The 25,691-nt window shown below is 38.8% G+C and overlaps 1 protein-coding gene across 31 annotated transcripts in view; it reads right to left on the bottom strand.

The window, feature by feature from the left end:
- Window positions 1–25,691, bottom strand: part of LOC121655283 (neurexin-1a) — a 275,419-nt gene that overhangs the window by 84,605 nt on the left and 165,123 nt on the right. For 2 of the 31 annotated variants that reach the window (XM_042009851.1, XM_042009852.1), the window contains exon 1: window positions 11,397–12,441. The exons of 27 other annotated variants lie outside the window; for them this stretch is intronic. In XM_042009851.1, coding sequence (XP_041865785.1) covers window positions 11,397–11,637 — 241 coding nt within the window. In that variant the 5' untranslated portion in view covers window positions 11,638–12,441. Of the gene's footprint in view, window positions 1–11,396; window positions 12,442–25,691 lie in introns of those variants that run through there. 2 more of the 31 variants (XM_042009849.1, XM_042009850.1) reach the window with 1 other exon arrangement.

Raw genomic sequence — 25,691 nt, 5'->3', positions numbered from 1 at the left:
TGTTCTTCTTAATAAGTGTGGAGAGGATCCATGCAAAAATTATTTTACCAAAGAGAGAGAGAGAAAAAAAAAACATTGTTCGTCAGTACAGCTGTCCATAAATACATCAATTTGTGAACAAAGGTTAAAGGTTAAAGGTTAAAACTGTTGTTACTCTCACACAAAAGACTAGATTTTTTATTTATTATTTTATTTTTTATTTTGACAATCTGTAAAATACTTTTAAAGTGTTGTCTTTCACATCACTTATTTTACTGTACATACATTTAGAGTGAATTTGATGTATGCAGTTACCTTTTTTTAATCTGTTCAATTATAGTAGTAATTTTCCCTCTCAACCCGATGTTACCCATTATGTTTATGCTAGTTCTTTGTTGCTACTGTAAATGTAAAACACCCCTTCTGCAAACCACAGGATGCCTTCCTGGATCGTCCTTGACTGTAAGTGTGCTCTCCTGTCAGTGCATGGTGAGGCTTTGTGTTGGAAAGGTGACTCTTCTGTCAAAGATTTTTTCTTGCCTTTGCCCGTTTGGTGTTCTGGCGGCACGCTGTGAATTTTACAGCCTTAAAGTAGCAGGAGAAAAGCCATTGTATTAGTGATTTTGGTGTTCTATTTGGTCTTCTATTCCAGTAAATATCTAAATTGTGAACAGCTGTGGTTTGTGATGCACTGAGGCCATATTTCTGGGCTGCTTTACCAAATCATGTGTGCATGTACAGATCCTGCTCACAGACTTATAAAGTCAATTTGTGGCTATGTAGGCCAATTTCACTTTGATGTAATTCCCTCAAGCAGAAAAAAAAGAGAAGCTTTTTCCCCCTTCATTCAAAGCATGACCACATGTGGCTGTTTAATCAATAAGAGGCAGGCTGATATATGCACCTTTCCCCATAGCCACACTGTCCCTGCATCTGTATCTATTTATAATAGCAGTCAACCATTTATTTTTTGTCATTTTAAATTGCAGCTTTTAAGAGCAGCATTGTATCCTAAACTATCTTCTTACAACCTAATTAAATTCAGTGATAAGCATTTGCTTGTGGCAGTTTTGCACACTATGCGAATGGGCTCCACATTTCCTCTTGAGAGAGTGTTTCTGTGGCAAGTATTCTTTGTGTGCTTTGTGGCAAAAAAAAAAACACAATGGTCATCACACAAGTCAGATTTCATGAGCTTTGTTATATTTTTTAAGCAACAATATACAGTGCTAAACATATTCTGGTATGAAATAGTATAATGCGTCACACAAAAACAAAATTAGAAAAAAAGAAGAAAACAAAAAAGATGCCTACAGGTAAAACAGACCTTTCTGTCTTGTCTTACCAAAGGCTTTGACATGGTAGGTGATTAATTGCCTGTCATCTTTGACTGGCAGTTTCTGTATGCGGCGATAATTAAGTGCAGAGGATATCAGCAGCCCTGAAAATATGAGAGCAGTTTTTACTTCAGTTGTTTGGAGACAGCAGTCCTAGCACAGCCTCTGGCTGTCAGTCCCGTGGGTGCAAATGAATGAAACTCAGCTGGACAATGAGAACAGGACAGTAAGGTATAGAGGATACAGCCAGCTCTTGGTGGCCAGCCACCAATCCAATCTCTATTTCTATATCAGCTCATTGTTCCATTCCAGTATAGTCCTTTCAACAATCTAAACCTTGCTCTCAAGCGTTGATCGTGGAAAAAGCCATTCTCTACCTTCAGTGGTGTATGAGCAGCCCTTTGGGAGACTAAAAAGACTATGGATTGTTGACTTGTCTTAATCCTCTTCCAGCACAAACAACTGCCTCCCTTATAATGGGACAGACAGTCAGAACAGACCTAGCAGGCATGAGAGAAGGTTTCATCACAGACCAAAGCTGGAACAATCCTGTAGAATACACAACTGAGAAGACAGCAAAACTAACTTCTAATACAAACATTCACAATAAATCTGACTCACTCAACAGGCTTAAAAGGCAGATCTACATCTTTCTACATGGTTTCAGGTTTGCTATCAGAGCCTAAAAATTTATCGTTGTAATTACGAAGAGGGAAAATGTAACATTCTGTAACTGTTGTAACTCAGTCATCAATCTAACTCACACCTAAATTTCTGAATTTTCCCCTCACATTGTGCTCCACATCTCTCTTTTTTTAAAATAATAAATCCTCTCATCAGTTGTTAAGGCTGGAGCTGAGCTATTCTCTTTGCAGTCAGCAGAAACGGACAGAGATGCTAAATCAACCCAGTGTACAGACTGCCTGCTTTTTTTTTTTTTTTTTTTTGCATTGGCTTAATATATCTGGACATATTGACATTTATACAGCACGGCTGCTGTAAACTTTTACACTCTTGGCCAAATAATCTTCTCCACTGGCCGACAACTTTAAGTTACTGTGTAGGTAAAGCTTTGAACTTAAAATATTTAACAATGTTTACAACCATTGCAATATTTTTATGCCAACAAATTTAGTGCTTCAATCCTTAGTTAATCATTATATATTGAAGAATTTTGTTTTTTTATTTAGAATTGCTCAGACAAATGATGACACACTGATGCAATAAAAATCAAAGAAGGGGAAAAAAGTAAAGTTATCATGCAGCCAGCGTTGGTCTTCAGGCTAGACTAGGCAAATATTCTAATTAGCCTATTTCCCAAGTATTGTTTTAACTATATCCAGTGACCTGTGAGCCTTAAGCTCCTTCTAATGAAGACAATCCCCAAGCAGCAATTTCGCATAGGACAGCTGACAGTGTCCAACCTGCCTACATAAGCTGTAAAGGATTAATCCTCTCCCTCTGCCCCCTGTCTTCCTGCCTTGCTAATTTGATGTAATTAAATTAAGTGGTGACTAGAAGTGGGGCATTGCTGCTTGCCCCCATGATTGGTCATCCTTATTAAAGGGTATAAGATATAGGCACGAGACAGAACCTAATAAACACAGAGAACGAGAGAAAACATAGTCAGACCTAAAAGCAAGTACAGTACGAAATGATTAGGTTAACAGAGGGAGGAAAATGGGAAGAGAAGATTATTTGTGATCATTATCGTGCAAGTGATAGTTGCAAATTTGAGAATTTATCAGACTTTATAGTAAATTCAAAGAGTAGATTAAACACACACAGTGGAAAAAAAAATGTATGAGAGAATAGTTATATCATGTTTCTGAGGTATGAAAACATAATTTATGTTTTTATTTCCATCATTATTGCAAAAGGCTTTAGTATAACTGGGATTTCACAGTATTCCAGCAGAGTCATACATTTTAAACCAGTTAAGCAAAGCTGAGACCCAATCACATCTGTTATGTACTGATCTTTCTGTAGAGCAGTAACGCCTCACTGGGTGGTATTTGGATGACTATTTGGGTTGCAAGTGTGCAGAGCAGAATATAATATGGTTTCATGTATATGGTGTGATAAAGAGCTCTGACACATCATTAAAGTAGAAATTCTATTATAATTCTATTACTAATATTGTCTAACAAAGGATGTGAGTTTAAACTAAATGCTACTATCAGGAATCTATTTTTGGGGAGGGGAAATTAAGAAAAAAAAAAAAAAGACATTGACTTAAATTCACTAACTCTACATCATTTGTAATGTCTCGTTTGCTTTAGCTGAACTTTTTTTTTTCTTCACAATTTCCTCCCTTTAAGAAGAGATGCAGCATATGGTGCAGGAGGGATGTTTGCGTGTTTGTCATTTGGGGCTCGATATGAACATATGTTATATATTGTCATTGTCATCAAGTTACGTGACCAGTAAAATAGATCAGAAGTTGCTGTGAGTGCTGATGGACAGAACATATGTATGAGCATGTGCTATTCTGCATTGATGCACCATTTAAATATCTCAACATTTAAAATCTTTTAAAGGTAAATGTAGCAGTTACATTGCATTTGTAGCGAACTACACTGAATACCCATCACCACTATCTCACTCCAAGTATGAAGGACAAGTGGCTGCGTCAGTGTTTCCAGTGTTTAGTTTCTCTTTTGTTTGAATAGAACCCTTATAATCTCAACATATTGATGACTGACCATGATTCTACAATGACATAAATGTAGGTGAAAATTCAGTTAATCGAAACAACAGATTCTCCTTTTCACAATATTACACACTGATACTTTATTATGTCTAAGACAGACTCTGGGCCTGTTCTTTAGGCAGCTCTAACTTATCTATGTTTTGATAGAAATTGTGAATGAAGATATCTGCCCCTGCCTTATTCTGTGGCGGTAACTTCCCATATTTTATCGTCTCACTGCTTTGAAGCGATACGCCTTCACCTCATCATGATGGGGCCCTAAGGCAGCCATAGCAACCACCCTCGCTCTTCATGGCAAGAGACCATCAATTCATGGTTGAGGTAAAGTTCTACCCCCTGGGCTGGTAACATTATGCCACGAATGCTCAGTCGACCAGTGTCACTCACACCCTTTCGCCCCCTCCTCCGCCATGCTCACTTCCTCTAAATCCAAAGTGATACACGAGCCCTGCCTTGTGGAGCAGAATGGGCCATCCAGGCAGAGCTGACAAGACTCAGTGTCTTAATGGAGCAATACACCAAACGGGCCCTTTGTTACCCTGAGCAGCTGCATATCTGCCTCCCCCGCCAACAGCCTTGGCTCTGATAGAAGTGTCTCACAGTATCGACAGCTTCTAATTTACTCTCTCATCATCACTTGCCTCATTTGCTCCGCAGACACAATGCTCCCTTTCTCTCAGTTCAGGTCAGCCATTTTGTTTGCCAGCAATTTGTTGATTAGATTTTTCTGCATCCAATCTTCAATTTGTGCAAAATCCAACATATGTGGTAGACTTTAAGAAAACTGATCATGTTTAATGCTCAGTTAAAAGCCCATTTGACTGATTATGTGTCATCAGACATCAGTGTGAATTATTTAGTTTCTGTGTGTCTGTGGGCTACATGTACCAAGCATCACAGCCTCCAAATGGTCTCCAGAAGCTGTTGTCTTCTCCATTAGGGAACCAACAGATGTGTGGCATGACTGCAGTTCTAATTACTGAAAAAGACAAGTGTGGCATAATTAGACAGTGGAAGTGAGACAGAAAACCAAAAATGTTGAGGGCCAAAGCTCTGATTGGAGACTAGAGACAAATCCGTTTGCCCATCACCATATGCAGCTCAGTCTGCATCAGCACAAACTGCGCTCTCACAAAGAATTTACAGAGAAACGGAGGGTAGTCCATTGTAAACAGAATTCAATCTATAGATGCATTTTTACAAATGGCCTGTTGTGCAGGAGATCTTTTTAAAAACAATTTAATCTATCTGCATATCTGTACCTGCATTTAAGGGAAATTTCTGGTAAAATATTGTTTCCATTGTCTTACTCATTTATCGATCTACTATTTAGCTTGGGCGGGTAAATGGAGCATAAAAACTTCGATATACAGCGGGCGCTGTTTAGTACATGTAGGTTAGTGTAAACAATGCACACTGTATGTACATAAAACAGCTAATGAGCTTATTTATAATTAAACAAGATCGAATATATAGAAAAAAATCATAAACTTTCATTCTTATTTGGATAAAAAAGTGTTAAAATTCATGTGAAACCATGAAACATAACACACATGTAAAGGTGTGTTTAATTTTAATGTTGCCTGTCTATGACACCGTTTCACTTTTACTGTTTACTCTTGTAAGTCATACCCAGGAGACAGGAAGCACATCTTGGCTTTAATTGCAGGATTAAACATCCACTTTGCCTACTGCAGAGTTTCCTCACTTTGTAAGTAAGCAGTCTGAGTGGTTAGATATTAATTAGGTGAATATCTTGTGGAAATGATATTGTACAATAAAAAAATGTGAGGAATATCAAGAGAAAAGGATCACCAGAAATAAACACTACATGAGTTGATGAGCTGAGATGTGTGAGCGCGAGTTTTAGCCGTGCAGCAAAGCCATCAGAGTTACTGCCTTTAAGATTTATGTACAGCGATGCCTTCACCTTATCAACAGGCAATGTAGGAGCCCCATAAGAGAGCTGTACCATCCTCCATTGCACGCCAATTCTGCAAATCTATCAACAAATATATAAACAGTGGGACAAAAAAATAATAATAAAGGAGGAAAAGAAATGTGTGTGGGTATGCATTGTGTTTCTACACTGTGTTGCAAAATATATGCTAATATTAGCTTGCACTTAGGTGTTAGGCGGGTGTGTTTTTATCAGCCCATGCCAGCAGGCCTGAAGCTCTAATACATGGAAGGAGCAATGAGGAAGGTGAAATCCCACACAATCCTATTAGAGTGGATTAGAGGGCAGCTTTCTTTCTGTTGCCACTCTGCTGCAGGTGAGCAATTGTAAATTGCAAAGAAAAAGACGAAGAAAAAAACAGTAGTTATGACATGTCTGTTATTTTTTTTTATATATATATATATATTGATGGCCCCATTGTGACACAGGGCAGCCATTCATTCATTTTCAAAACTTTTTTTTTTTTTTTTTTCTTTTTTAATTTTGAGACCATCATTAAGTCAAGATGTTTGATTAACAGAAAATAAATTTCAGGGAATGATTTGTAGGCTAAGACTAATTATACCACTGTCAATCAAACCACCCACACAGAAGGAATGGGATTGAATTTTTTCCACCCCTCCCAAAACAGGCATGTGATATCTAAGTAGAAGCTCATTATCGATTAGATGATCAATAACAATCATATATTTTAGTCTTCTGCAAGCTGGCTTCCAAAGAAACCCATCCTCCGTGGCCTCCCTTGTGGTTTTACTTATCAGGCACAACTAGGAACAATTAATTCAACATCAGAGGTCAAACGTACATCTAGAATGGCGTTATTATCCCAACTGCATTATTTTTTTCGAGACCAATATTTAATTTCAAATCAGTGATATTTTAAACTACATAAATGAGCGTTTTAATGTGTGCACAGCTGCAAATCGCTTCAACTGCCCTCCATTCACACTTGGCCGTGACAATAATTCAAAGTGATCAAAGAGATGAAAGATGATTTGGTGGAGTGTTGCTCTTTGTGTGTGCAGTGCGCTTGTGTGAATTTCTAAGTGAATGTGCATGAGTGTGTATACATAAAGGCTGGACTGGCAGAGATAGCTGCTGCCTCGTTATGATAACAGAGAAGGATGTTTCTTTGGATTCAATTCAGATAAAATCTGTGGTCTGTGGCATTCTTGATCTCCACTTTATATACATTTTTTTCCTTCCTTGTGCCACTCCCTTAGTAAACGCAGAGGAATTTAGAGTCAGTGGAAATGGACAGTGAAAAATTATGTAAGATTTTTCATTAACACACTTTAACACCTTGACATCCACTACAGCTGCATCACTCCCCCACACTTCTTGTATTTCATGCAATTTGAGCAGGCAAGGTTGCAAATGCTTTAGTCGTTAACAAAGAAGACACCCTATTTCAAAAATCCAATGATGATCATATACACACAGTAACACCATGAACATCACTGTCTTACACTTTCCTACATAAATCTATTATTGCTGTATCTTTAGCATCTCTTAATTTCACTGGTCACTTATTCATTTTGCCAGGTTCTGCTAATGTAGATTAAATACATCCCTACAAGCTAAACTCCATCTAAAAAAAAACAAACAAAAACATCATGTCAATAATAAAGCAGCAATAATAAAACAGAATGTGACCTTGAATGTGAAAAGTCAACATCACACACTTTGAAATATTATATTTTGCTGCACATTTTCTGTTATGTCTGTGCTTGGTTTTCTTTTGTCACACTTTTCAGACAATACATATATAACACTTTCTTTTCTATTTGTTAAATCACCATCATAAAAGCCAGAAGTGTAGACGGGCAAAGACTCTTAACAAGAAAAAGGAAAATGAGAAAATACGATGTTGTTAATGGTGAATCATTAAGTGCCCTATGGGTAAAGAGCTCCCTGACTCAAACTCATCCACAACGTATGCATGTGCAAGGAACAGACATCCCCTTGAGTCAAAGGAGGAGGCCCTCATTCTCTCTCTGCCTCTCCATCTTCCAAGTCTCTAATCCCAAACCGGACACATTAGTCAGTCGACCTCTCACTGCCCACCGCACGCACAGTCAGGTCTCATTTTCCTTCATGCCAACCATAGCCTGGACATCAGTGAAACTGCACAGACCACTATAGGCACAAAAGCCTCCACGCTCGGTCTGCTTGGATGGACTCTTCAGACCAATGATGAAGATGAGAGTAGGTAAGGCTAAGGGGGTTGAGGTGCAGCAAGTAGGAGGGATGGAGGCCAGGGAAGAACAGGCAGAAGGAGACTCGAGCAGGTTAAAGACCCAAATCACACACAAATAAAAAGGGTGTTTGTCTTCTCACACATGAGAGAAAGAGGACAGTGGAACAACTGCAATCTTCACTCTTTCATTCATGGGTCAATAACTGCCTATGCTCCCTCTAGAGCAGAGGAACATGTACTGAGATCCTTATCAAGGCAGCTATCATCTCCTCTGCCACACAGAGGCAAAGATACTGTCATCCTCACACTATCGCAGAATGGCATCAGTTCAGAGACATGGGAGTAATTATATTATACAAGCCCACAACACAGCAGCAGCAAGGCAACACTAGGGACCATCAAGTTTTGCCCTCCTCAACTTTTTTCCCCTCTCACGCTCTTCTATTTTCCTCCTTTTTTATTATTATTATTCCAATTCTATACTTTCTCTGTGTTTTTTTTTTCTTCTTCCTCTGTCTTTCTCAGCTCATCTGTTCTCAGCGGCAGTGCCAGCACCGATGAGGAGTCTCTAATCCGTTCAACTATTAGCTCTGAAGCTGGAGAGCATTCAAATTGATTATAATCACTTAAATTGCTTCACTGTCTGTGATCAAACCACCAAGTTTTGAAATACAAAAGCAATTTATGCAGCAGTTGCTGGAGCAGGTGTTAAGTGGGGCTCTACCTCAGATGTGTTAAACAGAATGCATAACCATTGTGAATCTGTGGACTGACTTCTCCCACAAACATATGGGCTTTGATTCATGGAGCATGACACATATATACACAACGCTGGCAGAAGCAGCATGTGAGAATGCAGCACACGCTCTATATTTTACATGCACAATAGAAATTGTCAGATTGCTGAGGATCAGTAATTTCTATACCGCAATATCAATTTACTTTAGCAGAAAGGAGAGATTCATATTTTAAACCTCTTAAACACATTTTCTGTTGATAAGATCATCTCATCTATCCACTGTTAATGAAGAAGAACAGCAGGTACAGAATAAAATATGATAACCTAGTTATCCAGCATTTCGAGTTGTGTATCCATCTCTAGGAAAGAGAACGATCACCTCTGGGAGTCTATACATGATGAATGGTATATCTGCTACTCACAGCTGATACTGTCTGAACCTCATTACTGCCCTAAACAAACAATGCATCACAGTCCAACTCAATTTCATACATCCTGACCATGGTAATTTTCTTCTTCTTTCCACATAAATCAATGACTTTCAAGTTCAATACAAAGGGAACAAAGGTGTTTTCTCTGATCTATATAGAGTAATGTGCATTTCCTGATTCTTTGATACTATATCATATATAGAAATGCTTATCTACAATAGTGTAGAGGAGCTCATCACGGGACAGAGAGAGTGAGCAAATGAAGATACACATTAAGTGGAAAAAGTGGATTTTCACAAGACGCAAACAGAATCCATCTGCATTACACTGTTTGCTTTGATTGGTCTAATCACTTAAAATAATATGATATTTTAATGGTAAAATGGAGGTAGAGTTACATAATTATTGCAAACAGGATTAGATTTTAAGCATTGACAGTGACACTGAAAGCTATGTAGAAGAGGGTGGAGGCAGAGAGAGCTGGGCAGTTAAACAGCTGTGAATTACACAGGGCTATATTTAGTTGTTTTAGTAAATAGAAATTAAATATACAAATGACTATGTAAAATAAAAAAAAAGCTGAATGACATTTTTTAGATATATATTTTTTTTCCACTGAATAAATTCAATGTACTGTATAGAATTTGAATTAATGAATGTAATGCACTGTACATTTCTTTTTATTGCTGCAGCAAATAGACGCTAATGTAACAGATACGAAAAACTAAGCCAATTGCAACACAGGCTAAAAACACAGCAGAAAGTACCATGCTAAAATAGCATGTCTCCGAGTTTGCATTTCTGCACCCCCTGCACTCATAACCCAAAACTTAAATAATGTTCCTGAGAGAGCATTGGATCTTAAAGCAGTAGCTACAACAACTATGATGTTAGGACATGTAGTCTGGCTGCGCCACATGCCCTGAGGTCCTTGGGGAGAGAGCAGGGGGCAAGTAGAGCATTGTCCACTGAAGACGGGTCAAAGCAGAGTAGCTTAATTGCTTCTCTTGTTGTCTAAGTGGGCCAGCAAACCTCCCTTTTCCCTATCATCACTAACGGGCACTGACTCCCTTGTTGGTGCAAGCCCACTGATCCAGCCTTGTTTGTAAGTTGTTCCTGTGCCCAATAAAAATGCCTGGGGTGCTCTGTAATGGAGTTGTCCCTTCCACTTTAATGCCTCAAAGTTTAACTTTTAATTGAGAACCAATAAAATGAAGCAAGAAATTTGTTGTACACTGTAGAAGATTGTCTACTCAGAGAAATGCAGGGTACCTCAGCATTACGTCAGTGTTACACCAGTAGTGATTACGTCACTCAAAAATGCCTGGGCAGTATGATAACTTACAAAATCGAGTATTTCTGTTCCTTTAAGTCTCACACTGTCACAATCTCAAATGTGAGTGATTCAGAACTTTGGGTGAAATACACACAGTCAAGCAGAGAAAATGAAAAAAACAAAAAAAGAAACAGTCATATTTCCAAAGTCGTTTCAGATACATTGTACAGAGAAAAAAAAATTGAGGTCTACAATGAATATTTGGAGATGGATTTTATAATTCCTCAAAGATTCTCACTCTTTTTGCTTATTTTTTCCCTCTTAATCCGTGTGTCATGAACTGCCTTGCCACACAGGCTAAATGGGGCCTCGTCTACACTGCATGCTGGGCAGGGGCCAGGGATGGCTCAACACCCCATAGGGCTGGAGGCAACACATCTTTGTCTGTTCCAAACACCCACAGGCAACATGGAGCGCCATAACCTTCTAATCCAGTCTAATCTGGACACAGAGGAGCATCTGGAGATATGGATATGGCTAATCTCAGACATGGGAGGGGGCACTTTGCTGAGACAGAAAAAATGAGATAGGTCTAAGCTAGACTCAGTCGGTCTTGGAAGAACAACAAATATATACAAAATAATTCATGTTGGAATCTGCAGTCATGTTTAAAACTACATGAACGCTAAACCAATGGTGCACTGCCCAAGAAGACACTGCAAGAGGAAAATGCATTGATGATAAAATGAGGAAATACTTACTGTGTCCTGCTCTTAGGGATGCAGGAGATCTGTGGATAGCAATAGGCACAGTATGGTGACGCTTGTTTCCATGGGACAGGTGAATATGGTGGAGACTCTCCACAGCACTTGGTTCTGACCCTGCCACAAAGCCCAGGGCAAAGATCCACAATGCCAGATGGGTGAGTGTTGCTGAATTCCAGTTTAGTGGCTCCGCAACTGGCCTCAGGGGAGCAAACTGTGTCCTCCAGCCTCTGAACATCTTCCTTGAGTGGTTAGATGAGGCTTCAGATCAAGGTAGAACTTTAGTGAGCCTTATAGCCCCATACTTCTCACCTTGCCAAAACTCACTACGGCCAGAGACACTCGAACAGATCCATAGAGAAAGAAATGGAAAAAAATAAAAGAAAAAGGGACACCACACAAAATGTCGGTTGTGTGAGGAAAAAAACAAAAAACAAACCCTTTTTCCGTTTTCCACTGAATTAAGAAATCCGTAGCAGCACCCAGGCAGGTAAAGAAGTATTATAAAGCATCATGCAAAAACATTCACTCAAGAAATTAGGGCAACCTCAAACAGAAATTAAAGAAATCCCAGCTTGCACCAATTCCCTTAGTTCCCTAGTTCTCTCTGTTACTCTATTTATCCTTCCTGTTAAGCCCTCACAAAATTAGAAAAATGTTCTCATCATAAACTGTGAATATTAAAAAAAAAAAAAAGGTTGCCAAGAAAGAAGAGAGCTTACTAAAGAAAAGACTATAAGTATCTGTGCGAAGTGAATTTCTTCAGAAAATCAAGGCAGAGTTTCCCTCCTTTCCCTCCTCCAGTGGTCTCAAAGGACGTCCAGAGGAATGAGACCATAGTTAAATCCGCTTCTCATTTGAATGTGTCGGAAAGCCGTGGTAGCACACGGCAGACTGCGTGATTGCACCTGTGAGTTATGCCAAGTAGCGCACCCGTTCCCCATCCAGAGATATCTGATCTCACTGAGACCGAGCGATAGCAACGACAACACCTGAGAGCAGCCCAGGGCAGAACACACGCTCATACACAGGCAGCATCGGCAGCGCCGTTCCAGAAGATGTGCGCAAGAGGAAGAAGGGAGAGAGGAGGAGGCGACGGAGGAGGACAGAGGGAGGGGGAGCCTCAACAGCCAGCCAGGAAGCAGGAGGGAGAGTGGCTATGCAAATAGGCAGCATTCACATAGCGAATCACTGGAGCCTGAGTGCATTGCAGAGGAAGAGCCTATTTAGGCAGAATAGCAGAAACTGAAGCAATGTCCCCCAGCCCTGATTCTTTTCACCGTCTCTTTCTTGCCTCCATGTTCAGTCTTTCTTAAGCCACTCTCCCGTGTAGACAATCGTCAGCAGTAAAAGCTGAAGAAAAAAAAGGAAAAGAGACTGTAGGACTTGTTACCTCTTCTTTCTCATTTCATCTTTGCATTCCTCCTGCTATTCTTTCTCTTCCCCCTCCCTTTTGTTTACTTTTGTAATTTTAGGGAAGTTAAGAGAGTTAAAACTGAAAGCAAGTGGTCCAAACTAATCCTCTCGTCTTCATTACCCAGGAGAACTGCTTCCTATAAGTTCTCACCTACTGTTCTAGACTCAGTGCAGTGTCTCATTAGCAAGATTTTAAAGGAGCGATGATGCTGCAGCTCACGCACTCTAGGCAACACTCTCTCTTTCTCTTTCTCAGAAACGTATGAGCACACATACATGGCCTCACACAGACACACATATGTAAACAAAGCACGCACAGTGCCAGAGCTGGCAGTTGAGAACTGTCCACAGAGAGGGTGCTGAATCTGGGCAAGTCTGCCTCGCCTGCTAATAAAAGACTGTTTCTCACAAGCGAGGGAAGGCTGATCGCAGACTCTGTGTGCAGCAGTGTTACAGGAAAGTAGGAGAACATGTGGACATAAAAGCCCTGCTGATAAACACAATCTGGTTCAGCTGGGAAGTGTGCTCAGTGTTCGGAGTTTGGGACTGGAGAACAAGGCTCAGCTGTGGTGTGCTTGCATCTGTTTGCACACTGGCCATTCAACATCCTCCCTTTCGAAATGCTGTGTTCTAAGCTGGAGGAAAGAGAGAAAAAAAAAAACCCCACTGTAAGCACTGCTGAGCTGATCTTTACGGTTTACAGGGAATACACAGGCATTTCATGCCCAAAGAAAGTCAACTTAGCAGGCATGACACAGAGGATAATGTGTCCTTTTTCATTTTGTTTTTTTTGTGTGTGACTGTCCACATGAAGACAAAAGAAAAAATGAAGTCCCAAGGGAAGTATGAACCAATTAAATGAGCATTAATGGTGCACATCTTAAACAGTTTAGTTTCAGTACAAATGCAGGTAGATGATTGATGACTCAGTCATAAAGCATAGCTGCTGTAATCTGAATTTAAATATTGAACAAAACATCAGAGCAGCCAAAGTATTAGATAAACACAACCACAGAAATGACAAAAATATGGCATCTGGAAAGGTAACCGATCAGATGATAAATCTTATTTCTCTGTTGTAACTCATATTACAATCTTATATGTTCGTAAACATATCAACTGCAGTACAAAACATATTCAACAAACATTAGGCAACTGTGCTGTTTTCACCTTGTAGAATCTCAATAAGTCGGTGCAGCCACCTGGTGCTAAAAAGTCAGCAGCATGGAACAACTGATCTGTTCTCATTTGCAATGGTGAAAAGGAATGTTCTTGCAGAATGTGTTTACACTTTTATAATTATCAGCAGAGCAATCTGCATAATTACTACTAACAAGGCAATCTATCAGGGCGTCTTGCCAAGGGCATCAGCCTGACTTAGTATGTCCTTAAGTGCAAATTTCTGCAAAGAAATATATTTAGACCTCCATTTACAATGCTAAATGTGAGGACAGGTAAATGTCTGCATATGTTTTAACTTATTTAAAAGTGTACTCTGGTTATTTAGTGGAAATGCTGAGTTAGTACAGCTAGATTTTATAATAATGTGCCATAAGTTAAGAGATATCCGCTTCTGCATTACTTACTTGTTCATTTGTGCCACCAAGTGGTAGAACTGTAAAGTGCATAAAAGGTGTGAAGGTTTTTCAGAAAGTCAGCAGCTTAAGTTTGATACATTCACTGTTGCAGAAGATGGTAACAAATTCAGTTCAATATAATTCAAGAATACACATCTAGCTAAAAGCTTCAGCAATGCATAATACTATTCCATAATACTCCATATATCCACATTCAGCACATTAACACAGAAAGAAAACAGTGTTGTAATCTGATATACTGCTCTGATTCTGATCAATTCCTCTTCACTTCTACCAGGATTTACTAAGGCTTTAGTGGTTTGCCCTTTGTTCTGATCAATTTGCTGGAAATTCGATAACCGAGGTATGAAAGGGAAAAGGAAAAAAGAAAAATCTGGAGCCACACTTATAGCTTAAGGGAAAACAGTTTCAGTGAAATCTTTCTGCCTGCACAGAAGCAAACACCTGGGACCGCGACCTAAACTAATTTCAGCACAGTTACAGATCTCAGCTGCTTTAACCAGATGATTGTTGAAGTGTTAACCACAAAATGGGAAAATTCTCCTCCACAAGTGTGGTGGGTTGAAAGGGTTTCATTTTCCTGGAGGCTTTTGCTTCTTTCTCTCTGCTAACTGATGACAATAAGCCGATGTTGATGATTAAGCATGTTTAGTCAGTTCCAGCACTCAGGATTAACTGCCAAGGGACAGAGGGAGAGCATATTTTGTATTTTCTCTTGAGATTTCATTTAGAGTTGGTCTAGCCAGTTCTTTTTCTAAATGTGACTAATGCAGCTCATTAAAAAAAAAACAAACAAAAAAAAAAAAACACCAGTAAAGTGCATGGATTTGTTTGTAAGATCTGTAAACACATCCTTTGCTTTTGGTTGATGAAATAACACTGTTCAGTGGCTGCTTAAAACTACAGACCCTGTCTGTCCACCTCCTTCAGAGACCTTTTTTATACCTGTCAAAGAGCGCGTTTTGGTTACAACGATACAAATAAACTTTAACCATTAAAGCTCTTTTTGATTTCATATTGTTCTGACTCCAGATGTTAAGCCAGATGTGGTCTTGAGAGCTCATAATTGTGTCCTGTTAAAATAAAACCCAACGGATTGAATCTTTGATTCATGTGATGCTTTGAGCACATCTCCTCTACTGGGTGCATGTGTCTTTGTTTTTCTTTGTTTCTTTTTAAGACACAAAGTGTTATTGAAAAATCAAAACAGAAGAAAAGAAACTCTTTCTCAGACGCTATGACTGACTTTTCACCCCCAAACTGTGCAATCAGTGTTGGGAGGAGAAATTTGTCGTGGATTTAATAATATCTAGGACAACAAAAGGCCATAAAATGACAAGAACAGTATTTTACTAGAGCAGGACTACATCTAAAGTGGTGGGGGCTGATGAGATCAGCAGATGGGTGGACTAAGAGTACCTGACCCAACTAAAAAAAGGCCTTTAAATCAGTTTAAGAGTCATCAAGCAACACTTTATTACACATGGAAAGACCTTTCAGAGAAGGGCAGACGCTTAAAGCCACTTCAGATTTTTTTCTGCTCGAGCGCTACTATGATGTTAGCCACTGAAATTTTAAGAAAACCTCCCAATACTGCAATATAGTAATTAATATATTCAGTGGGATTAAAAAAGATGGAGACAAAACTTAGTGTATAAGATGTTATTATTTGCTCTAAACAGATCTAGCATGCAAAACAAGTCATGCATGAACCAGATATACCTGCTGCCTGCTGTAGTGACACATCTGTGTCACACCACGTGTCCCTATGAATGAGAGTGTCTGGAGGCACGAGTCCCTTGGGAATAGTATAGCTTGGTAGGAACAACTGGTAGTAAGCATAGCTTATTCAAGCCTGGAAAAGATTCCTGGTATCAAGTTGCATGATAATAATATGCTTATCTGATTACATTTTTATCGGATCAACTGAGAATACAGAAGTTCCCACAATGCAAAACAGCAGTGACCCAAAAGAACAACCAGTATTGTCACAATTTAAACTTCCTGTTCAGTGCAAATAAGTAAACAATGAATGCATCAAGCAGCTGTTACAGCTTTTGTCTCAATGACAACAGTATTCAACACCAACATCCCTGTCAAAAACAAACAATAATAAACCTTTTTACACTGAGAGTTGTGTGTGAAAATCAAACATGTCATCCAAGCTTGCCTCACAAACACAACAGAGAGTGACAGAGAAGCATACAATGCACTGATGCTAATGTTTGCGAGTGTACAGAAATAGAAACAGCGTGCTGTCTTAGTCATCCCAAGATGTGACATGATAAGAAGAGGCAGACACAGGGAGTTAACACTCAATGCAAACACACAAGCTGTACAGTATTCCAACACAGAGGGAGGCCAGAGTGTCAATACTGTTTGTGCTAGCAGAATTACGGTAGTTGTCTGTCAGACTACTCTACTCTATCAGCGAGAGTAAGTAGAGTAAACTCTGACCTTCAAAGAGCAAAGAGGCATCACGCTGCTGGTTTCTAATTCACTTGTACCACAACATTTCTTTCTTGTGATGGAAGGCCCTATAGATAGGTTTAAATAATAACCACAGCCATGGCTACTCATCATTATGTGATTAGCTCTTTCTATGAATAACTATCTCTCATTCAACCACAGCTGTTACACAGTGGATGATTATTATATTAAAGAAATAGAGCATACGTGTATGCAGGCTAAGGAAAATCTGCAAATGCCTCATTTATGTAAAATGCAGCAAATAAACAGAGATTTGTGCTGTTCACAATGTTCGCTCTGGAAGCTGTGAGGGTAACATAAATAACAGTACTCAGGCTGATGAAACAGCCCACTAATATGAAATAATGCACATTTAGTGTTGTAAAAATCAAATCTGCAAACATCAGTGCATGATGATGTAATAAAATGCTTTCGTTTTTACTGAGAGGAAAACACAGACACAAAACTCCACATCAATTCTCATTCATCCTTATGCTAATTCTGTCTCAGCAGACTGAGAGAGTATAATTAATTTAATGGAGCTACAAAATTAAGTTAAAAATAGCTAACAATTTTTTGACACAGTTAATGTTGGGAGTACATTCAGCAGCATTTCTATTAGGATTTATTAGTTCCAGGGAGCAACACTGTCTTTAGTTGTACAAGTTAATATGCGGCTCTAACATTTTTCCCATAATGTAGGCTTTTCTCTGCACAACAGTTTATCATTATGAATGTCCAGTGGCTGTAGTCAAAAAATGATACCATTATTTCTCCTCTCATAACTAATTTATAAACATAGACAGATCCTTACATGCACACATGTGCACTCTGCCTATAGAGCATTCTTTCCATTGTCAGGGCTGGAGCAAACTGCCCAAACTACCCAAACTACATGTAAGATAAACAGATGGAATCATTCTTTCATTACAGTGATCTGGTTCTGTTTGTATAGCCACCAGGCTCCTTTTTGCTTCTTTCACTCACTGGATTCTGTAGGCAAGGGAAGCTTGGGAATCTGCTTCATGCAACCAAGTCGTTTTTTTCTTCCTAATGCATAAATGATGCCAGAACAGTATTATTCATTTCCATAAATCTATTTAAATACACATTAAAATCAGCCACAGAGGAAATAACATTCAAGGTTTTTTTCATGAAAGTGCAAGTAAAGGTTGTGCGTGTGTTTGTACGTACACGTGTGTGCCAGTGAGTTGGTGTGTGTATGCGTGGTGATGATGATGTGACTGAGAATGCATAAACCAAATCCTAACTGTCAGTAAGAGAGATAGGGGTCACAGGTCGGCAGCTTTCCGGGGGCTTTCTCTCTATCTCCTCTGACAGTTCCCAAGATGCAATGGGCCACCGGGGCAGTGCGTCTGTCTCAGTCTGTCTGTCTGTCTGTCTCCCTTGAAATCCATCCCAAGTAGATCATTGCCTGTTTCAAAGCGCTTCTTCCTGAACAGGTCAAGGACAAACTGTGTCAAAAGTCCACAGTGTTTTTGTTAATGAACCACTCTGCAGTGTTTCAGCTAACTGGGACAATGAAGCGGCTTTGTGGGGGATAAAAATGCCTGGTACTGTAAAAGGAAAGTTTTTACAAACAAAACTTCAGCTCTTCTCAAAAACTGCTTGACATCTTTTACATGTCAACTCGTTTACCAGGTTACATTTTGAGAGGAAAAAGAGAGACATGAGCTTCCAGTAGTCAGTAATAAAAGTTTTATTTACAGATGCTGCAGGCTGCATGTATAAGTACATGAAAACATGCAGTCGTTGCAGTCGCACTCACTATACTAACTAGTTCTGAGTTTTGTTTTTTTATTAGAAAAATGTGATACTTTGATTCTAAAACTGGTCAAATCATAATCTGTTGTGCAACTTCACAGTTACATTGGGGTCCAATAAACATCCAAAAATACTTTTACAGTGAAATGCACTTAACTACAGCCCCTAAGACATGAAAGGCTTGCATCCACCATGGTGGTACACATATAGACAAACACTCCACTGAGAAGCAAAACTAACACTGACCATTCCTGAATAAGTAGCGCAATTCATGTCTAAATGGATTGTTAGTGTGTGAGCAGCTGAATGCATAAAGTAGAGCATGCAATGTATGTTCGTAAAAAGCTTGTCACATAAAGAATGTGTGAAGCTGTGACTCCAGCTGACTGTTGCATTGCAGGCTTATTTAAGGCAGTTATTTCCAGTTTGGGCCTCGTGAATCTAACAAACGTAAAACCTAGAAATGTTTTCCACATGCTCTATTATACCACAAGCACAACTACAACTCTGCTACACTGATTATACTGCAAATATGCACTTAATATCATTTGATAGCAATTTACAGGACACATCTTAAGCATTAAAAAATTCAAGGCAACTACATGTCCACAATAAAATGCTTATTGTTAAAAAGCCACAAAGTTGTGCTTAGTCCTGAAGCTTCAACATAACATAACCACCTCTAAGAAAAGCCTGATTCCCCCCTTCATTTCTTTATTTTTATTTTTAGCAGAAAAAAATGGTCCCCAGAGTTTTAAACGTTAAAGTAATTTAATAGATTTGCAATCAAACCAATCAGCTTTGTGTCTGTGGTAATGATCAGAGTTCTTTAATGCAGTTAGACAAAATATGTCATTAAGCCAATAATGATGATGTCTGATAGAACTCAGAGTCCATCTCAAACTAAAGTAAGAATGAATAAAAAGTCCATTATCATGTTTCTTAAATGGTAATGGACGCATGCAACCATCTCTCCAAGCAGGGATGGGTAACTTGTGTTTTGTATTGCTTAAAACATAACCAATAAGCAACCAAACATACCCAAAACTGTAACATACACCGGTATTAGTCTGTTTGATTCACATGATTATAAAAAAGGCCTGGGGGAAGAATAAATATTATCTGGTTATCAAATTAGCAGGCACAATGTTTATTTTAATTATAATTATGTTTACAAATGAGAAAATGATCCATTTGAATTCATGTTCACAAAACGTATTTTTAGGCAGATTTCTGCCTGGTTTAACTTTCCACCCAAAAGGGAAAATTCAGAAGCATTCATTTATTCTAGAATAAAAAATGTGCTTTTTCCACAAAAGCAAAATTTTTTTTTTCCATCAGTTCCCATCAGTGTCATTTTAAAGGGGGATTAAAAAATCAAAGCTGCCTAAGCATGGAAGCCAAGAATTCCCTCTCCCTGGTCACATTTGCCGGGGGGGATGTAGTCCCTCCAGCATGTCCTGGGTCTCCCCCGGGGTCTCCTCCTGGTGGGATGTCCCAGGGAAGCATCCAGTGGGCATCCTAACCTGATGCCCGAGCCACCTCATGAGGCTCCTCTTGATGTGGAGGAGCAGCAGCTCTACTCTGAGACCCTCCCAGATGAATGTGCTTCTCACCCTATCCCTAAGAGAGAGCCCGGCCAACCTCTTCCTAATTCCTAAAATGCTAGCAGAAACAGCAACGATTTTAAGTAGCTAAAGCAAGTATAAGCAAACATATTTTTTTTTCTGGTTTAGCCTCTTGCCACAGTTCTCCTGGGCATCATGTTCAATAGCCTGAGTTTATGAGAGAGGGGAATATTTAGTGTCACTGTGTCTCCCAGCAGGATAGTTTGGCTAAGACTTTGTATCAACACTTTAATTAGTATTGGGTTGTGAAGAAACAACAGCTTCCTATTTCCTGTCAACATGCCCCTCTGGGCTACCAATTAATAAAAAAAACACTTCAAAGATTAGGTTCTCACCACTGCACTGGATGAGACTAAGATCTGACAAAATATTAAATATTAAGACAGCTAAAAGTGTGGAATGCTTGCATGGCCACATACTGGTAAATAACACAAAGTGCTATACAGGCGACGATGTAACACACAAAAGCTTCAGGAACAAACCAGAACTCTGCTATGCCAGGTGAACAGAGGGATAAGTTTATGAAGCAACTACACACAGAGTACACTAAACACTGTTATAACTTAGTAGAAATATAACATGCATATTAAGAACCTTAAGTATTAATAGTTCTCACAGCTGCCATCATTATTTCACCATCAGTGAAGAGCACATGTGTAAAACTCACATTTAAAATTCCTCTTAAAGGTGGAAGTTATTCTACACCACATCTTGCAGAGATCTCATTACTTGAACAAAGTTACAGACATGTTACAGCATTCAAGGTGGGAGGAAGGGAGACCTTGTTTCCATGCCAACAGCCTTTACCCACATATGGCCACTGCTTCCTGGCACAGAAACCCATTTAAATTCTGATACTCAATCAGCATAGAGAAATACTGAAAATAACCATGCTCGATTGTAACCACTCATGTTGAGTTGGGAAAATAAATAAATAAAAAAGGATTAAAAAAAAGGAAGAACAAAACAACTAAAGCCTCCTTCAGGTGATGAAACGTGATAGAAATAGTGAATTGCACCAACTTGGAAACGTGGGAAATGACTTGAAGTAGTTGAAGATCAACATCCTCTTTTACAGCTTCAGGCACAGAAATATACTGTTTGATAAGTGTGAAAGTGGATCTACACATAGCATAAGATCAAATGCTTTCAATTAGATTTCTGGTATGAGTAGGACAGAAGCTTGTAAAGGAGTCGATCTTTCAGTCCACACTGCTGTAGGTGGCACTCAGCCAGTTTCCTTGTCTGAAGCTTTTATTCTTTAAAACAAGTCACAACTGCTTGCTTTAGGTTAAAAAATGACTACTGCCAAGCACATGCAGTGCTCAGTGTTCAGTTGAGTTCAATGATTGATTGATTGATTGACTGCAGTAATAAATAGCATCCAGATTCATGTAATGAAAAATCTACATCCAGTGCAACATTAAGCGCAAAGGTCTATAGGTGGTTTCATCCTCTACAGTATACTAGAAAAGTGATCCATTAGGAGGAGACTTGTTAATGTGATCATATTAATACCTATTTTTAGAAACTCAGTCTTCATGATAAACACCTAGTCGTTTTTGTAAATATATCTTTGTAATATTCACAGTTTGATATAGGGATAAAACATGTAAATTTAGCTATCTGCCCTTATTTTGCCTTACAACTGATTAGTTTAACTTAACACTGAATGTGCAAAAGTTTTTGCCAACATCCATGTGCAGTCGAGGGAATGGCTACTGAAGTGAATGCACAAAAGCACTTAAGACTGATTTACTCATATCTTGGGGCACAATGTCTGTTCAAAGCTAGGCCAAGCGTTCAATACACACGAGGCCTAAATATTTTCAGAGCCATAGATTTGTTTCACAGAGATGCATTAGCAAAGGACCACATCTAGGGCAAAGATAATATCGCTTCCATGTGACAGCAGGATGTTTACTTTAGTGTCTCATACCCCCTCCTCAGCCTCAGTACTGGACTGGATGTCCTGTTATATTGATTGAAACCAAACTAAGTGGTCTAATCCTTGCATGCCACCACAGAGGAATAAGACACAAATGTCTGGAAGGCTTCCTGACTGCCTGTGTTGAAACTGGAGCGCAAACATGACTGTTCTGAAACACAATTGGCTTGTTATCAAAGAAATTCCTCAAAGAGTTAAATCAGGCTAAATTACTGTTTGTGAAAAAAGATTGAGACACTGAAATAAAAAAAAGAAAAAAACTTGATCTAGTGCATTACTTCTCATAATAAAACTGCCAGTAAAACCCAGCAGTCTGTAGATGAGTTGCTTTTATTGGACTAGCTCCCTTAGCTTTCTTAGATTCTTAGCTTCTATTCGTTTTAAAATATACATCTGAACTCTTGCTTTGCAGCATGATGCAACAAACCAGGGTAAGAACATTAATTATTCTGTATTATTCACCAGCCAGTCTTAGAAAACTTGGAGATAAGGCACAAAGGATAACAAAAAGGGAATATTTGTATGCACAAGCTTAAGCTAAATGAAACCCTTAACTATCATTTACCATCAAAACGTATATGCTGAGTCTAAGGCCCTTGCAGACCATCCTTAAGGTACAAAGATAATAGAATGAAACTAACTAGGACACATTAGAAATCAAGTGAGATGGACTTTTCTTTGTGCCTTTGGCAAAAGACAAGCGTCTAGCCCCAATTGCAACCTCTATTGTTGATATAATATTGACACGGCACTAATAGCTATGGCAATGAGACTGAGTGGAGGAGCAACCAAGCAAGGCAAAATTGCATGAAGGCCAGGCGTGCCCCTTGCTGTGGCTTCTCCACGACCCACTTTAGTTCAACAACAAACACCATTCTGTTTGTCTCTGTATATTACCCTCAGATGCTTGACCACTGCAGGCTAATTCCCTCAGGAGTTCCAGAGTGGAGTTTAACTCCCCATCCACACACACATCAAGCCAGTCTCTAAATTTAATCTACAACAATCTTCAAAACCCCAGTGGACGCTACAAAGAAAACAAAATGTGATATGGCAATATTAACAGATACTCATGCCTAGTGTGGAGTGCTTTCAGTGCTTTGCTTTTGGCTGATTACTGGCATCATTTTGTACTTGACCATCACTGATTTTTAGCACAACCAGATGCGTATAGTGTGCCGCTCTTGTCAAAGCCAGTAACTAAAATGTGTTTTGCATTCAGTTTTATATCTGCTGACATCATAAATAGCTTGTAGAGATAAGACAAAACGCATGCTAAACACCATTCAGAATAATCAATTCATTTTAAAGGCACAGTTTTCAAAGGCATCTTTGACAGCACACGGCTTGAATCTGTTTTTCCCAGTAAACTGACTGTAGGTATCTAGTGAGGATAATTGGCTCCATAAATAAAACTCTAAGAGTCCACGTCCAAGACATTGAGTCATATCACTGAGATTAAATGTTTTGGGAGGGATTGTTTTCTTTATTCTTTTATCTTTTTTCATAAATCCATGTTATCATCTTGACAGTGATTTTGTGGTGAAAATAAGCTCCTCTCATCTCAGATGTTCAAATACTTGTATCACACCTTATACTTAAATGACAGCTAGAATAGGACACTAAAAAATGAGAGTAAAAAAAAGAGTAAGTGCAACACTTGCAGCGTGCAAGGCTTTTAGCCAGTTTAGATGGTTAAAGTGATATCAGTCACTACTGTTGCATTTTGCTGAACATAGTTCTCTGAAACTGAAACTTAATTCCAACAAAAAGCCAGTGAGACCACTTTTCTTTTTTTCTTATAAAAAAGATAAAAAATAAATAAATGAAAATTACCAATCAAAAGTTGTGTTTTCTTTGTCCAACTACAAAACTCAAAGGGAATAGATTCTTCAGAAATTTACAAGTCAAGTTTTGCTGCATTTTTTGGAATACATACCAAAAACTTGGTCATGCATTACCAGCGTTTGTATTTGGACATTGTTTAGATGTCCAAGTGCTCTAACTTACTGTTAAACTGTCAGTTTTTATTTCATTCTTCAAATACAGGCCTGGGAACTGATGCTATTGTAATGTCACTGGTGTTTTCACTGCTGTTAAAAAGCAATAAAGCAACCATAAGCCTCTTTGCCATTTGCCATTGTTACACAAAACTCCACTTTTAGCTTTGTGATTAAAAGCAATTAAAGAGTCAAAAGTCAAGTAATAGAAACACAGCAACAGTAAAGGAAAATCAACAGAGAAATCAATTTAAAATGATTCACGTTTTGGATTAACACACGAGACTGAATTTTACCATCAGACATAATATTTGTGCCCATATGATTGGTGACTAACAGAAATACAATTCATCCTGGCTAAATGCTCTGAGGCCAGGTGCTGTGAAATGGATCTTTTTCCTTATTATGATGAGGCAGGGTGCCAAGAATACTCACTGGAGAACTATTTGGAAATGAACTGAGCTTCCCATGTTAGTTGCTTTCTCAGAGAAGCAGGGCTCTGTTGTAGATTGCCTGCATTTTTTTTATGCAAATATATCTTTCAAAAAATAGATATATTTTTCAAAGATGTTCATCTTGTTCTTTTCTTTCTGTCCGCATGACAATCCGTCAGCACAGAAAAAAACTGAACCATCCCCTGCCTCATTTTTCCCTCTTGTACATATTTACATTCTGAACAGGCTTTGTTTATCTTCAGTAAGATTCCTTGGAAAGTATGTTAGTGCTGTTACATATTGCTTCTCCTCAGCCTGTTCATTGACCCAAGTCACTGTTTTCTCAGGTCAGCAGGAATATTAAATTCAGCTATAGTAACAAGGCTCAGCAGATGGAGCACTTTGCTCAGATATAACATATGCATACAGGCCCTGTGAGGTTTTCTACTCCCACTGCTGTCACTGAGCTCAAGGGGTATGAAAAAAAAACATTATGTATGCCAGAAAAAAAACTAAAAATAAAAAAAAAAAGTCCCAAACTGTGATTTTTATTCTTTACAGAAACAAGGAAGGTTCATGTGGAGGTCACTAACAAAAATATCCCATCAACCTAGCCGTATTTCTCTGTTGATGCAAACACGGTCTGAGGAATAAAAGGTAAAATAGTACGAGTAAAGACCGGCTCTCAGGCTCCCGCATCAATAACAGAAGAATCTTTTTAGTGTTATCATTGGTCATAGATTTGTTCAGGATATAAGGCTGAACAGAAATCTATTAACACTCTCCGCTGATAACAAAAGACAGGATCTTATCAAAGTAGTAGAAGTGACACAGAATGCATTAACATTTAAGGCACTCTAGCTTCCACTTCTCCTGCCATCTCAGGAGTGCCCACTCTATTACGTTATTCTCCGTGCAGTTTAGCACTCTCTACACATTCACTCCGTGCTGTATGAACTACTACAGTGGGAATTAATGACCAACCAAAACTGCCCTTTGCATGTGTTGCATAAG

Source organism: Melanotaenia boesemani, chromosome 16 (assembly GCF_017639745.1).
Source record: "Melanotaenia boesemani isolate fMelBoe1 chromosome 16, fMelBoe1.pri, whole genome shotgun sequence".
Classification (NCBI taxonomy): Eukaryota; Metazoa; Chordata; class Actinopteri; order Atheriniformes; family Melanotaeniidae; genus Melanotaenia; species Melanotaenia boesemani.
Note: the sequence above shows the minus strand (reverse complement) of the source record. Positions and strands in the feature narration are given on the sequence as shown.